Here is a 16,059-nt window from a genome sequence, read left to right as displayed (position 1 = left end):
AAACCCCACCCACCCACCCCCCAAAAAAAAAACCCAAGCAAAGACTGATGGAGAATATCATTGGAATGACATAGAAATATCAGCCAATTAGATTGTTTCTGCACAACCCAGAAAGCAATCATTAGTCAATGAAATTGTTTCAACATAATACAGAAAGCAACCATCAGCCAATGGGATTGTTCCAACATGATAAAGAAAGCAATCATCAGCCAATGAGATTATTCCAACATGACAAAGAAAGCAATCATTAGCCAATGAGATTGTTCCAGATTGACACAGAAAGCAATCATCAGCCAATGAGATTCTTCCAGCTTGACACAGAAAGCAACCATCAGCCAATGAGATTTCTCTTACAACCATTAGACAGTCCTGTTTTAGCACCATTTTTGTTTTTACTTATCTGCATGTTATTGACACATTTCACCTCATGTATCATTTGTATTAAAATAGTAATTTCTTTCATTTCAATTCTCCATTTAACAATTTCACTAGTTTTGACTTTTTTATGATTTGGAACATAACAAAATATATGTCACTAAACGTTCTAAATATTATTAGTATTTGTTTATGTTGAAAAGACACAAATGCAGTTTCAGTAACTTGTACAAACATTGAGATGAAAAGCCAGTTTAATGTGTCAGTCAATCCAATAATCTGTATTTTTGGCAAGCTTCAAATATTTTCAGAATAAAACTTTAAAAATTCTTTCAGCTAATATTGTAAAAATTAAAACTATTTATATTTATGTGTATATGTGCATGTGTGTGTGTGATATGTGTGTGGCACATGTGTGCATTTATGCATGTGTGTGTGTGTCTGTGATTTGTGTGAGTGTGTTGTGAGTGTGTTGTGTGTGTGTGGTGTGTCGTCCGTGTGTCTGTGATTTGTGTGAGTGTGTTGTGTGTGTTGTGTGTGTGTGGTGTGTTGTCTGTGTGTCTGTGATTTGTGTGTGTTGTGTGTGTGGTGTGTCATCTGTGTGTGAGTGTGTTGTGTGTGTGTGGTGTGTCGTCTGTATGTGTGTGTTAAACAGTTATTACCCTGTGCTACCTCGCACTTTATTAGGTTGTTGAAAATGTCAGTGTTAGTGATGCCGATCGCTGCACCTCTGATTTAAGTGAACAAACCAGCTGTAGGTAGACAAGGCAGAGTAAAAGAATCCGTGGTTCTCACAAGCTGCAGTGTAATACTAAATTAGTAAGAATGTCTTAAATAAATAACACTTAACAACAGAAACATCACACAAAACTATTTCATCTCCACGGAAACAGCTTAGTGTTCACTTGCCCCATGGCAACAAGTCTGTATACATGTCAGCTGCCACCATGTGGTAAAAAACAAACTTACACACGCACGTCCAGTAAAAACCCTGCCTGAAAAATATGATTCCTGGAGTATTTGAACATTCAGGACAAACTGTGGTTGATAAATAATAACATTAAATAATAACAATAAATATCTTCACCAGCAATGTCTACTGCAACATTAACTGTCCGTGGTCATGTGGTGCACAATTCTTTGACTACCTGATATCAAGGATTGAGCGATTCACATATACATCAGCAAAATGTGATGCACAGTTGTTTTTTCTCAGACATACTGACTGGTCACCACAATATCTGCGACACACCAGTCCTTTTCATTTCACCAAGCAATGGGAAGCGTTGTCGTCCAATGCTTTTCCAAATGTTTTTCACACACCAGAGAGTTGTCTCACATTGTTTCCCCAATGTCTTTGACTCACCAGAGTTGTCTCCCATTGCTTTTTCCCTATGTCTTTGACATACTGCTTTCTCCAGTATCTACAACACACCAGAGTTCTCTCCCATCAAAGGTGTGGACAAACATCTCCACTGTAAATTCTAGACGAGATCACACAAAACAGTCCGACTTGTGAAGTGCCACACCCATTACCCGTCCCAGGTGATCATGCCAATTGTTATGAAAGTTCAATGATCTCACAGACAGACGACTATTACTATCTGCCTGTGACATACACCAAATATCGGTGTGTGTAGCAGCTATGTGTTAGTCCTCCAGGCATACTAAAACACTCGTTCACAAATATCTCTCAGAATGAGGTAACAATCATGTGAGAAGAGAACAATCATCAAGAATGTGTCCATGATTAGCAAACAACAGTGCTGGAGGTAAGGAACATGCCTCTCTGGACAGACACACAGACATACAGACACCGAGACATGTACAAATACAGGGTGTGTATTCAGTCATGGAAAACACAGTCCACATCGTGTGACCACAATATCTGATAAAGACAATGTGGTAAAGCCAGTATGTGATAGTGACACCAGTCACGTGATGTACGTAGCTCCGTAGTGACGTGTGTTACTCTGTACCTGATGAGGACTAAGCTGCTGGCTCCTCCCACAGACTATGGTGTGTATCTCACCGACAGACTGAGCTATCATCACGTGGTCTGCACGTCGGAAAACGACTTGCCGCCGGCCAGCGTTGCGGTGTGGGGCGGAGACTCAGACTCCTCTTTGATTGGCTCCATCTCCACGATCTCAGACTTTTCCGACATCAGGTCGAGTTCCGACTAAAAAACAAGTACATCAAGTCTTAGTTCTAAAAAACAAACCCAAACACAATCAGCAGTCTACAATGACACAACCAACAGTCTACAGTGACACAGCCGACAGTCTACAGTGACACAACCGACAGTCTACAGTGACACAACTGACAGTCTAGTCACATAAAAGTCTACAGTGACACAACCAACAGTCTACAGTGACACAAACAATAGTCTACAGTGACACAACCGACAGTCTAGTCACATAACAGTCTACAGTGACACAACCGACAGTCTACAGTGACACAACCGACAGTCTAGTCACATAACAGTCTACAGTGACACAACCGACAGTCTACAGTGACACAAGTGGCAGTCTAGTCACACAAGTCTACAGTGACACAACCAACAGTCTACAGTGACACAACCGACAGTCTAGTCACATAACAGTCTACAGTGACACAACCGACAGTCTACAGTGACACAACCGACAGTCTAGTCACATAACAGTCACCTGTAGACTGGTTTGTGATGTCTCAAACACACAAGGGGAGACGACTGTTAAGTCACTAACCTGTAGACTGGTTTGTGATGTCTCAAACACATGAGGGTAACAACTGTTACGTTACTAACCTGTAGACTGGTTTTTAAGTCTCAGACACAAGGGGAGACAACTGTTATGCTACTAACCTGTAGAATGATTTGTGATGTCACAGACATATGATGGGAGACAACTGTTATGTTACTAACCTGTAGACTGGTTTGTGATGTGTCGGGTTCCGCTCCCAGTCGCTCGGCCTCCTGTTCCCGCATTATTTTCATCCATGCATCGTAGTTTTCCTTCATGTGTTTTGTCAACAGACAATTCACCTTGCGAGGCGGTTTGATAGGGGTGTCCGACTTGGTAACACCTGTAGATAGAGTTAACAATGTTACAACAAACGTATTGTACAGTTAGTACACTACAGCTGTTAACTAACACACATTTATCAGGCTTGGGATATCAGTGAACAGTGTCATAACAAATGTATTGTTCATTTCTCAATGAATAAATGTATTGTTCATTTCTCAGTGAACGTAAAATTACAGCTGTTAACCAACACAGTTGTCAGGCTTGGGAAATCAGTGAACAATGTTATAACTAACGTATTGTACAGTTAGTACACTACAACTGTTAACTAACACACATTTATCAGCCTTGGGAAATCAGTGAACAGTGTCATAACAAATGTATTGTACAGTTGGTATTATACTGGTATTATACTGTGTGTTATTTTACATACATAACAAACTGATCACACAATGTGTGGTTCAGACTTGGTAACACTTGTAGATACCAAGACAGCATTATAACAAACATAGTGTACAGTTAAGGATTGTCTGTTATTTCTTTTACATTTATCAGAGTATGAACAATAACACATCATCTGCAAACTGTGTGAATCGGTGAGACACACATGTTTGCAGATGAGTTTTTTGTTCATACCCAGATGAACGTAAAGGTAATAATAGACGATACTTATAATTAAATTTGAAACATACTTGATAACAATAACACTAAACATTCATACTTTATTTTGATTTATTTTTGGTCTATAAACAATAACGCTCAATGAGACAACTTGCCCATATAAAAAGACATCATCAGATAAGACGTTCCCTGACGACGTAAGTTTTACGTTCATTGAGAAAGGAACAAACTCCCATTGCAAGGTCTGGACCAACGGGATGACGTATGGTGTAATGATTGTAAGAGAAATTTTATTATTCAGTATTATACTGTTGTTATTTCACACATGTAATGTGTTTAACCTATTGTTATTTCACACACATGTAATGTGTTTAACCTATTGTTATTTCACACATGTAATGTGTTTAACCTATTGTTATTTCACACATACAATGTGTTTAACCTATTTGACACATGTAATGTGTTTAACCTATTTGACACATGCAATGTGTTTAACCTGTTGTTATTTCACACATGTAATGTGTTTAACCTATTTGACACATGTAATGTGTTTAACCTATTTGACACATGTAATGTGTTTAACCTATTTGACACATGTAATGTGTTTAACCTATTTGACACATGTAATGTGTTTAACCTATTTGACACATGTAATGTGTTTAACCTATTTCACACATACAATGTGTTTAACCTATTTCACACATGTAATGTGTTTAACAAATTTGACACATGCAATGTGTTTAACCTGTTGTTATTTCACACATGTAATGTGTTTAACCTATTTGACACATGTAATGTGTTTAACCTATTTGACACATGTAATGTGTTTAACCTATTTGACACATGTAATGTGTTTAACCTATTTGACACATGTAATGTGTTTAACCTATTTCACACATACAATGTGTTTAACCTATTTCACACATGTAATGTGTTTAACAAATTTGACACATGCAATGTGTTTAACCTGTTGTTATTTCACACATGTAATGTGTTTAACCTATTTGACACATGTAATGTGTTTAACCTATTTGACACATGTAATGTGTTTAACCTATTTGACACATGTAATGTGTTTAACCTATTTGACACATGTAATGTGTTTAACCTATTTCACACATACAATGTGTTTAACCTATTTCACACATGTAATGTGTTTAACAAATTTCCAAACTGATCATAAGGAGATGACACAAAGACAATGTTGTAACGAAAATGGGCCTCAAACATTCATTATAGCAATACACATCAATGCCAGAATAGACCTAGACCTAGACCTAGACCTTCAAACATTCATTATAACACTACACATCAATGCCAGAATAGACCTAGACCTTCAAATATTCATTATAACACTACACATCAATGCCAGAATAGACCTAGACCTTCAAACATTCATTATAACACTACACATCAATGCCAGAATAGACCTAGACCTAGACCTTCAAACATTCATTATAACACTACACATCAATGCCAGAAATAGACCTAGACCTAGACCTTCAAACATTCATTATAACACTACACATCAATGCCAGAATAGACCTAGACCTTCAAACATTCATTATAACACTACACATCAATGCCAGAAATAGACCTAGACCTAGACCTTCAAACATTCATTATAACACTACACATCAATGCCAGAATAGACCTAGACCTAGACCTTCAAACATTCATTATAACACTACACATCAATGCCAGAAATAGACCTAGACCTAGACCTTCAAACATTCATTATAACACTACACATCAATGCCAGAATAGACCTAGACCTAGACCTTCAAACATTCATTATAACACTACACATCAATGCCAGAATAGACCTAGACCTTCAAACATTCATTATAGCACTACACATCAATGCCAGAATAGACCTAGACCTAGACCTTCAAACATTCATTATAACACTACACATCAATGCCAGAATAGACCTAGACCTTCAAACATTCATTATAACACTACACATCAATGCCAGAATAGACCTAGACCTTCAAACATTCATTATAACACTACACATCAATACCAGAATAGACCTAGACCTTCAAACATTCATTATAGCACTACACATCAATGCCAGAAATAGACCTAGACCTAGACCTTCAAACATTCATTATAACACTACACATCAATGCCAGAATAGACCTAGACCTTCAAACATTCATTATAACACTACACATCAATGCCAGAATAGACCTATACCTTCAAACATTCATTATAGCACTACACATCAATGCCAGAAATAGACCTAGACCTAGACCTTCAAACATTCATTATAACACTACACATCAATGCCAGAATAGACCTAGACCTAGACCTTCAAACATTCATTATAACACTACACATCAATGCCAGAATAGACCTAGACCTTCAAACATTCATTATAGCACTACACATCAATGCCAGAAATAGACCTAGACCTTCAAACATTCATTATAACACTACACATCAATGCCAGAATAGACCTATACCTTCAAACATTCATTATAGCACTACACATCAATGCCAGAAATAGACCTAGACCTAGACCTTCAAACATTCATTATAACACTACACATCAATGCCAGAATAGACCTATACCTTCAAACATTCATTATAGCACTACACATCAATGCCAGAAATAGACCTAGACCTTCAAACATTCATTATAACACTACACATCAATGCCAGAAATAGACCTAGACCTTCAAACATTCATTATAACACTACACATCAATGCCAGAATAGACCTATACCTTCAAACATTCATTATAGCACTACACATCAATGCCAGAAATAGACCTAGACCTAGACCTTCAAACATTCATTATAACACTACACATCAATGCCAGAATAGACCTAGACCTAGACCTTCAAACATTCATTATAACACTACACATCAATGCCAGAAATAGACCTAGACCTAGACCTTCAAACATTCATTATAACACTACATATCAATGCCAGAATAGACCTAGACCTTCAAACATTCATTATAACACTACACATCAATGCCAGAAATAGACCTAGACCTAGACCTTCAAACATTCATTATAACACTACACATCAATGCCAGAAATAGACCTAGACCTAGACCTTCAAACATTCATTATAACACTACACATCAATGCCAGAATAGTTTCAAACACTGAGGTCTCGGAGTATTGTAAACTGGTGTCAAACAAATTGATGTAATCAGTACATTTTTGTGTAACTCATCACAACCATGTCAATGATATTCTAAATTTCATAAATTAATGGAAAACGGGATGCACAAAACTAGACGTGTGTGAGTGACATGCAAGCAAAATGAAATTTTAACGACACCACTAGAGCACATTAATTTATTAATCATCGGCTATTGGATGTCAAACATTTGGTAATTCTGATATATAGTCTTACAGAGGAAACCTGCTACATTTTTCCATTAGTAGCCAGTGATCTTTTATATGCTCCATCCCACAGACAGGATAGCACATACCACAGCCTTTGATATACCAGTCATGGTGCACTGGCCGGAACAAGAAATAGCCCAATGTGCCCACCAAAAGCGATCAATCCTAGATCAACCGTGCATCAGACGAGCGCTTTATCACTAGGCTACATCTCATCCCTGTGTGCAAAATGATTATTTTCAGATGCCTGAACACTGCTAGGAATGACTGTTTCGAAACATGTCCTGTAACCATGACAACACTGACCCGATTTGAAACACTGATATCTACTGCTAAGGATAATGATTTTTACTAGTGACCTGTAACTATGACAACACTGACCTGATTTAAAACCACTGATATCTACTGCTAAGGATGATGATTTTTACTAGTGACCTGTAACCATGACAACACTGACCTGATTCAGAATCATTGACATCTGTATCCTCTTCACTATCCTTACCCATTTGCCGGTCACCTTTTTCTGTATCCGAAAAACCTGGAACACATAGTAACATTTAGGTGAAGTGTGATAAGGATTTTACCTTTTTCAGTAAGTGGTCCTGTAGTGGACTGTGAAACAGCTGGCATTATAAATCAATCTAGCGTTTGTAACCCACTAGTACAGTCAAACCTTGTTACACCACCCACTTTGGGACCCCATTGATTTGGGAGTTATGGCGAGTTTAGCATTATTACAAGTTATATTATGTCCACTCAAGTAAGTGCACCAAAGCTCAGTACCAGTCCCAAAGTACCCGAGTTGTGTTACGGAATAACAAAAAATATGCTATATTATTATAAAACTTGAGGGAGGGGTATTTGTTTAGAATTACACTAACATTTTGAAACGATTTTGTAAGAGCTAATGAAGGAAGGAAGGAAGGAAATGTTTTATTTAACGATGCACTCAACACATTTCATTTACGGTTATATGGCGTCAGACATATGGTTAAGGACCACACAGATATCGAGAGAGGAAGGAAGGAGGAAATGTTTTATTTAACAATACACTCAACACATTTCATTTACGGTTATATGGCGTCAGACATATGGTTAAGGACCACACAGATATTGAGAGAGGAAGGAAGGAATGTTTTATTTAACGTTTTATTTAACGATGCACTCAACACATTTTATTTACGGTTATATGGCGTCAGACATATGGTTAAGGACCACACAGATATCGAGAGAGGAAGGAAGGAAATGTTTTATTTAACGATACACTCAACACATTTCATTTACGGTTATATGGCGTCAGACATATGGTTAAGGACCACACAGATATCGAGGGAGGAAGGAAGGAAATGTTTTATTTAACGATACACTCAACACATTTCATTTACGGTTATATGGCGTCAGACATATGGTTACGGACCACACAGATATCGAGGGAGGAAGGAAGGAAATGTTTTATTTAACGATACACTCAACACATTTCATTTACGGTTATATGGCGTCAGACATATGGTTAAGGACCACACAGATATCGAGGGAGGAAGGAAGGAAATGTTTTATTTAACGATACACTCAACACATTTCATTTACGGTTATATGGCGTCAGACATATGGTTACGGACCACACAGATATCGAGGGAGGAAGGAAGGAAATGTTTTATTTAACGATACACTCAACACATTTCATTTACGGTTATATGGCGTCAGACATATGGTTACGGACCACACAGATATTGAGAGAGGAAGGAAGGAAATGTTTTATTTAACGATACACTCAACACATTTCATTTACGGTTATATGGCGTCAGACATATGGTTACGGACCACACAGATATTGAGAGAGGAAGGAAGGAAATGTTTTATTTAACGAGGCACTCAACACATTTCATTTACGGTTATATGGCGTCAGACATATGGTTACGGACCACACAGATATTGAGAGAGGAAGGAAGGAAATGTTTTATTTAACGATACACTCAACACATTTCATTTACGGTTATATGGCGTCAGACATATGGTTAAGGACCACACAGATATCGAGGGAGGAAGGAAGGAAATGTTTTATTTAACGATACACTCAACACATTTCATTTACGGTTATATGGCGTCAGACATATGGTTAAGGACCACACAGATATCGAGGGAGGAAACCCACTGTCGCCACTTCATGGGCTACTCTTTTCGATTAGCAGAAAGGGATCTTTTATATGCATCATCCCACAGAAAGAGTAGTACATACCACAGCCTTTGATGTACCAGTCATGGTGCACTGGCTGGAGCGAGAAATAGCCCCATGGGCCCACTGATTAGGATCGATCCCAAACCGACTGTGCATCAAGCGAGCGCTTTACCACTGGGCTACATTGTAAGAGCTAATGAAGTAGTTTTGGAGGGTGGGGTGGGGGCTTAACGTTACGTACTATATGAAAGGATTAAAAAAAAGAGAAAAAAAAAGAGGTAGCAATCTTGATTTTCCATTACGGAATAGTTGAACGATCATCACCCGAGACAAATCTGTCATGTTTCTCATGACGTCACACAGTCACTGGCAGACAACTCCCAAGTTCAGTCAGCTAGCGTTTCGCTAACGTATGCAAATTATTTTGAATGGTTCCCAAAATGGTACACGAGATCATCTGATGGTGGTATATCAGGTTATTTTAACAGTATTTTTAACAGCCTCTATTTTGTCCAATATCTGTATCCATTTGTATGTTTGATAGACACAATAAAAGTTATATTTTATGTGAGCAATGAAAACATTTTATTTTTTACGGATTCAGCAATCTCCGATTGAAAAAACCCCTCTTATTTGGCGCCAAATTTGTCACATGATCAGAACGGTCATTCTGTCTTTTGTTTCCACTAACTATCGTTTGATATTTTGTCCTCAGTTGCAGATATAATTGGTTGTAACTGATGATTTTTCTTTCTGTCATTCTGTTTATTCAGCAGTTCTTTATAAAAAATATTGTAAACTTTTCATTTTGGGGGGATATGAACACTTATAAAAACAACGGATGTGGTAGTGTTTATCATTAAAATTATTTATCTTGAGTGCCAAATAATATATACACCGCCTTTACAAAAACGAAACTGGCGATAATATTTTATCAAAGCGATCGACACTTCCGAACTGGTTCACGATGAGAATAGACGTGTCACCTTGTACTCTCGAATTGCCCCCCCACCTGGGGGGACTCTTTATGCAGTTCATGAAAACTTTTGGAGTATCGCGTTTCATAGACTGGGTAACGGGCTTCCATGACTTTGGTGTACGGTGACACGATCGTACCGACAAAGAGGAGGAGATGGAGGAAGAGGAAAAGCGACGCTGCTCCCAGCCCAGCCTGAGTTGACGAGACCAGCCCTGCGGGAACCGTCGACCACCGAAAGGGACAGACTCAACACCGCAGTGTGTGAGACACCCCACGATGACCCTCCATCGCCGACCGTGACGTGGCCCAGGCAGAACTGGCCGGTATCGCCGGTACAGCCAGTCGCCATGCCACAGGCCCGATCAGCCGCCGCTGGCAAGAGGAAGGCAACATCACCGACCAACCAGCCAGCCAAGACCGAGAGACCAGCGCCAGTAGTTGCCCTCACCTGAAGAGTCCGAGTGGACCATCGCAGTGAGCGGACTGAAGAAACACCTTCATCAGTACATGCAGGGGGACACGACAGACCCGACCAAGCTCCGTGGCAGTTACCTCAACGTGGACTGGAGACCCCTGGAGGACGGCAGCGAGTACGAACTTCACAGCAAGATGTTCGGTACTCACCACACCGTAGTCGTGGATGCACCAGAGGGAGCAGACCTATAGACAGGCCATACTTTCGAACAAGTTGGACAACCGGAATCTACATAAGATGATCCGAGCGGTCTGCGGCCCCGACTACGGTACGGTAGTCAGTACCCTGTTACGCCGCCAACATCTGCAGCCAAACCTCCGGGACACTCCAGCCTCGCCGATGTAACAACCTAACGGCCTTAACGAGGCCACTCACATGGATGTATAGATCGGACTTTAAAAACTTTTAGACCTTCATTCAAAAGTTCATGTCGAAAGTACTTCTTTTTAAAAAAAATATTATTAATAGTCCGATCCTCTCTTCTTTCTCTTATTTATTTTGGACTGTCCTTCCAAAATTCTCCAAATTATATAAATATTCAACAGAGCAGTCAATTCTTTTTATTTTTGGCTTGTAACTTTTTTCTTTCTAATTTTAATCCTCCTAATTTCTTTTACTAATTGCTATTTTCAAAATTCTGTCCATTTTCACCCCCCGCCCCCCATCCCAAATCACGCGTGTTATCTATCTAATTTCATTTTGACCGCCCAATCTAATCTCGTGACCAAATTTAATGAGTAGAATTTTCTTTATTAATTATATTAATTAGAGATGCGCATCAAAATTTTAAAGGCCCACTATTTAATTTTTGGATGTGAATTTCAAAATTGTCCCCTTAATTTTGTTCTGTCCCGGAGCAAGTCACTGGCTATCCAGAGACAGGCCCCAGGACGGACATGCTCGAAACTCTAATGGTATATGAGCATGTAAAAATTATTCGCACTCGCACAGCAATCGATTCATTCGATGAAGATGGAAATAACAAAAATGTATCCGACATTAGGAGATCACTTTACAAACATCTTTATTGTTTTTCATATATCTTGAAATCTTTATTAAAAATAATAATATTAAAACTTTGATCGGTCCTGCCCGTGAATGTCAGACCGATATCATCTCAAGTCTGCTTGTATTTCGTATTTATAAACCTTTTTGCTCTTTTTTTATAGGCAAAATAAGGAGTATGTCTTTTCAAAAAGTCTACCAACACACAACAATATGGTAACCAAACTACACCCCCCCCCCTCCCCCTTTTTTTTTTTTTTTTTTGCTTTTTGTTTATTGGTGGGGGTTTTTGAAGGGTGTGGTGCCAAGTGACCGCCCTCCTTTAATTTTCACCCAGTGGGAACACTGCTTAGAATGGACTGCTGGGCTATATTACCAACAGAGACAGTGTGATCATTATTTGAGATAGATGTTGTAGTAGTTGTAGTCTGATACTCACTGTCAGCATCACTGTCCTCTTCCACCCACGTCCCCGGCAACAAGCCGCCCATCACCATGGCATTACACAGTGGCGCCACCAAGTGGTTGATGAATGTTTCTTGCAGTTTGGCAAGTTGAGGGTTAGTACGATTCATATACGGAGAAATGGGCATCCCACGGTTTGATTCTTCATCGCCCTGTCAAACACAACTAGGATTATTAACAACATTCTTCATAAGGATTATTAACAACATTCTTCACCCCCTGTCAAACACAACTAGGATTATTAACAATATTCTTCATAAGGATTATTAACAACATTCTTCACCCCGTCAAATCCAAATAGGATTATTAACAACATTCTTCATCCCCTGTCAAACACAACTAGGACTATTAACAACATTCTTCACCCCATCAAACACAGCTAGGATTATTAACAACATTCTTCATCCCCTGTCAAACACAACTAGGATTATTAACAATATTCTTCATAAGGATTATTAACAACATTCTTCACCCCCTGTCAAACACAACTAGGATTATTAACAACATTCTTCACCCCCTGTCAAACACAACTAGGATTATTAACAACATTCTTCACCCCCCACCCTGTCAAACACAACTAAGATTATTAACAACATTCTTCACCCCCCACCCTGTCAAACACAACTAAGATTATTAACAACATTCTTCACCCCCACCCTGTCAAACACAATTAGGATTATTAACAACATTCTTCACCCCCCACCCTGTCAAACACAACTAAGATTATTAACAACATTCTTCACCCCCATCAAACACAACTAGAATTATTAACGAAGGTACCTGCACACCCAGTGTAGAACACACTAAGAGAAATGTTTGATATCACAAAGCGATATTGAACAAATGGGAGATCATTATAAAGAAATATGATTGGCTCACCCAGATGCCACTCAAATAGGCAAAACAAAGTTTGTCTTGTTTAACGACACCACTGAAACACATTGATTAATTAAACATCGGCTATTGGATGTCAAACATTTGGTAATTCTGACTCGTAATCATCAGAGGAAACCTGCTACATGTTTTCTAATGCAGCAAGGGATCTTTTATATGTACTTTCCCAGAGACAGAAAAACACATACCATGGCCTTTGTCCAGTTGTAGTGCACTGGAGAAAAAACCCAATCAGCTGAATGGATCCACCAAGGTGGTTTGATTCTGCGACACAAGCACCTGAAGCGAGCACTCAACCAAGTGAGTTAAATCCCGCCCCCTGAAATACACGACTAAATTTGGCTGATGTACAGGGTTAACTGCGGGGTCAAGCACCATAGATCAGTTTTAGTTGAAATTTAGAAAATTTGTTTCTAATTTTCATTATTATTCATACTTACCTAGTGCTAGCACAACAAATATGCTATTCAACCCGAGTCATACCTACACACTCCAGAATTCTCTCCCTTGCCGGATATGCGCAATGCTATCCTTGCACGGGCTACATGTACCTGTAACTTCATTCTCGGTTCAAAGTCCACCCAAACCCACCGAGGGAAAGCCTCATAGGGGTGGGTGGGAGGTATAGTTTGTTGTGCTAGCACTAGGTAAGTATGAATAATAATGAAAATTAGAAACAAATTTTCTAATAGTCTTATTCAACTTACTGTGCTAGCACAACAAATATGCAATAACGGACGTGCAATGACACTGTTAGAGAGCATGTGAATTCAACATTAATGGGAGGAAGTAAGAAAATAGAGGACTTACCCGTACCCAAAAAGCTCCTTTGACATGGAGACGGGACGAACCATGACATACGGTAACAAGGAGTCAAAAAACTTTTGGGAATAAAAAGGGGCTTCCCAAAAGAAAAATTCATCAACATGAAAGGGAGGAAAAAATCTCTCCAGGGAGAGGAAATGGCAAACAACACTACAAAAACCCCATCCCTCAGAAAAGGGTGGAGTGTTAAAAATGTCCGAAGCGTGAATCGATGGCAGTCGGACGGAAAAGAGGTCGACCCCTTTCTGTTGCCCTGCGCACAGACACGACATGTTGAGCCGCAATGACTGTCTGGATCCTATGCGTACCGTCAGGACCAACCTGCCTATCCCGGAAATAGAAACGGCCAAAAGTGTGCCGTCCTTTCCAAACCCCTGCATTCATGACCTTTATAATATCTAAATTGTCATGAAAATTCAGGGAAGCAGAAATGGCTCGGATTTCATGTGGTTTAACAGAGAAATTCCGTAACACATGATCACCCGCCATCTCATATGCTAGCTTGATGGTAGTTGCTATCCATCGAGACAAAGCATTTTTTGTGATATCACCCAGCCTAATGGTATAAGAAATAAACAATCTCTTTTTACCCTGCCGCCGGTTTTTCGTACGCTCCAAATAATACTTCAATGCTCTCACCGGGCAAAGAAGTCTATCCGAGTTATCAGATGACAGTGTACGAGATAAACTGTGAATGACAGTAGGTGGAAACTCTTCCCCCAGAGACTGGTTTTTAGCAACAAAGATAGGGTCGGTACGTAAAGTGACAGACCCGTCCGAATTGTAATCAACCAAGTCATGCAAAAAAGCATGTATCTCACTGATCCGATGACAAGCCACCAGTGAAACCAGAAACAGTCTTCCACGTCAAGACACGAAGACTAGCAAACCTCAACGGCTCATAAGGCGCACCCTTAAGAGCGTGTAACACAAGAAAGACATTCCATTTCGGAATAATGGAAGGTCGTTCAACCGTGGATTGCAATGATTTAAGTAAATCATATAACACCAAGTTCGTAGAAAAATCACGACATCCACACTGTTTAAGAGTAGTGAAAATCGCAGCTCTGTGACTTTTCACTGTCGTGACTGTAAGTTTCCTTTCTTGGACCAACGCCAGAAAGTACTCCGCTAAATCGTTGACAGTAGGCAATAAGGGATCGAAATCCCATGCGTTCGCCCAATGAACCCACACACGCCAGTGACACTGATAAACTGACTCGGTAGATTTGCGCTTTGCTGAAAAGACAAGATGCGCAATTCTTGTCGAAAAACCTCTGCGTCGCAAGGAAGCCCTGATAACCTCCACGCATGAAGCCGGAAGACCTCCGGCTTCGGATGCCACATCGTCTGATTCAGTCGCTGGCTGAGTAGATCGGACAACACTAGTAACCGGAACGGGACTGCCACTAACAGTGACAGGAGCTGTGGAAACCAGGGCTCCCACAGAGGAGCTATCAACGTCGCGTGACAAGGTTCCTTGACCACTTTGGTCAACACCTTGCCAAGTAAGACAGGAGGAGGGAAGGCATAAAAATCCAGTCCCGTCCAATCCATACTCAACGCGTCGTACTCCAACGCCAATGTGTCTGGTACCGGGGACATGAAAACCAGCAATTGGTTGGCAAACATGTCCACCTGTGGACTGCCCCAAACATGGAGAACCGCTGCAACCACCCCTTTGTTCAACATCCACTCCGTCTGAACAGGGGTGTGTCGACTGAGGGCATCGGCTAACACATTCACCGAAGAAGGAATGTGTTTCGCCCACAGAGTCGTCCCTAGTTGGTCGCAGAATTCCAAAATCGCAAGAGCTTTGCGACCCAAAGTCTCCGATTTGGTTCCACCCCAATGATTGAGATATG

At 39.9% G+C, this 16,059-nt stretch overlaps 1 protein-coding gene across 1 annotated transcript in view; it reads right to left on the bottom strand.

Moving 5' to 3' along the window:
• Positions 1–922: 922 nt before the first annotated feature.
• The window catches only part of LOC121370224 (cGMP-inhibited 3',5'-cyclic phosphodiesterase A-like), a 218,294-nt gene continuing 203,157 nt past the window's right edge, over positions 923–16,059 (bottom strand). Inside the window, exons 6-9 of the mRNA XM_041495346.1 lie at positions 12,450–12,627; positions 7,833–7,913; positions 3,281–3,441; positions 923–2,557 (exon numbers count right to left, since the gene is read on the bottom strand). Of these exons, the coding sequence (XP_041351280.1) occupies positions 2,426–2,557; positions 3,281–3,441; positions 7,833–7,913; positions 12,450–12,627 (552 nt within the window). The 3' untranslated portion in view covers positions 923–2,425. The remainder of the gene's footprint in view (positions 2,558–3,280; positions 3,442–7,832; positions 7,914–12,449; positions 12,628–16,059) is intronic.

Source organism: Gigantopelta aegis, chromosome 4 (genome assembly GCF_016097555.1).
Source record: "Gigantopelta aegis isolate Gae_Host chromosome 4, Gae_host_genome, whole genome shotgun sequence".
NCBI lineage: Eukaryota > Metazoa > Mollusca > Gastropoda > Neomphalida > Peltospiridae > Gigantopelta > Gigantopelta aegis.
This window is presented reverse-complemented; position numbering and strand designations above follow the sequence as displayed.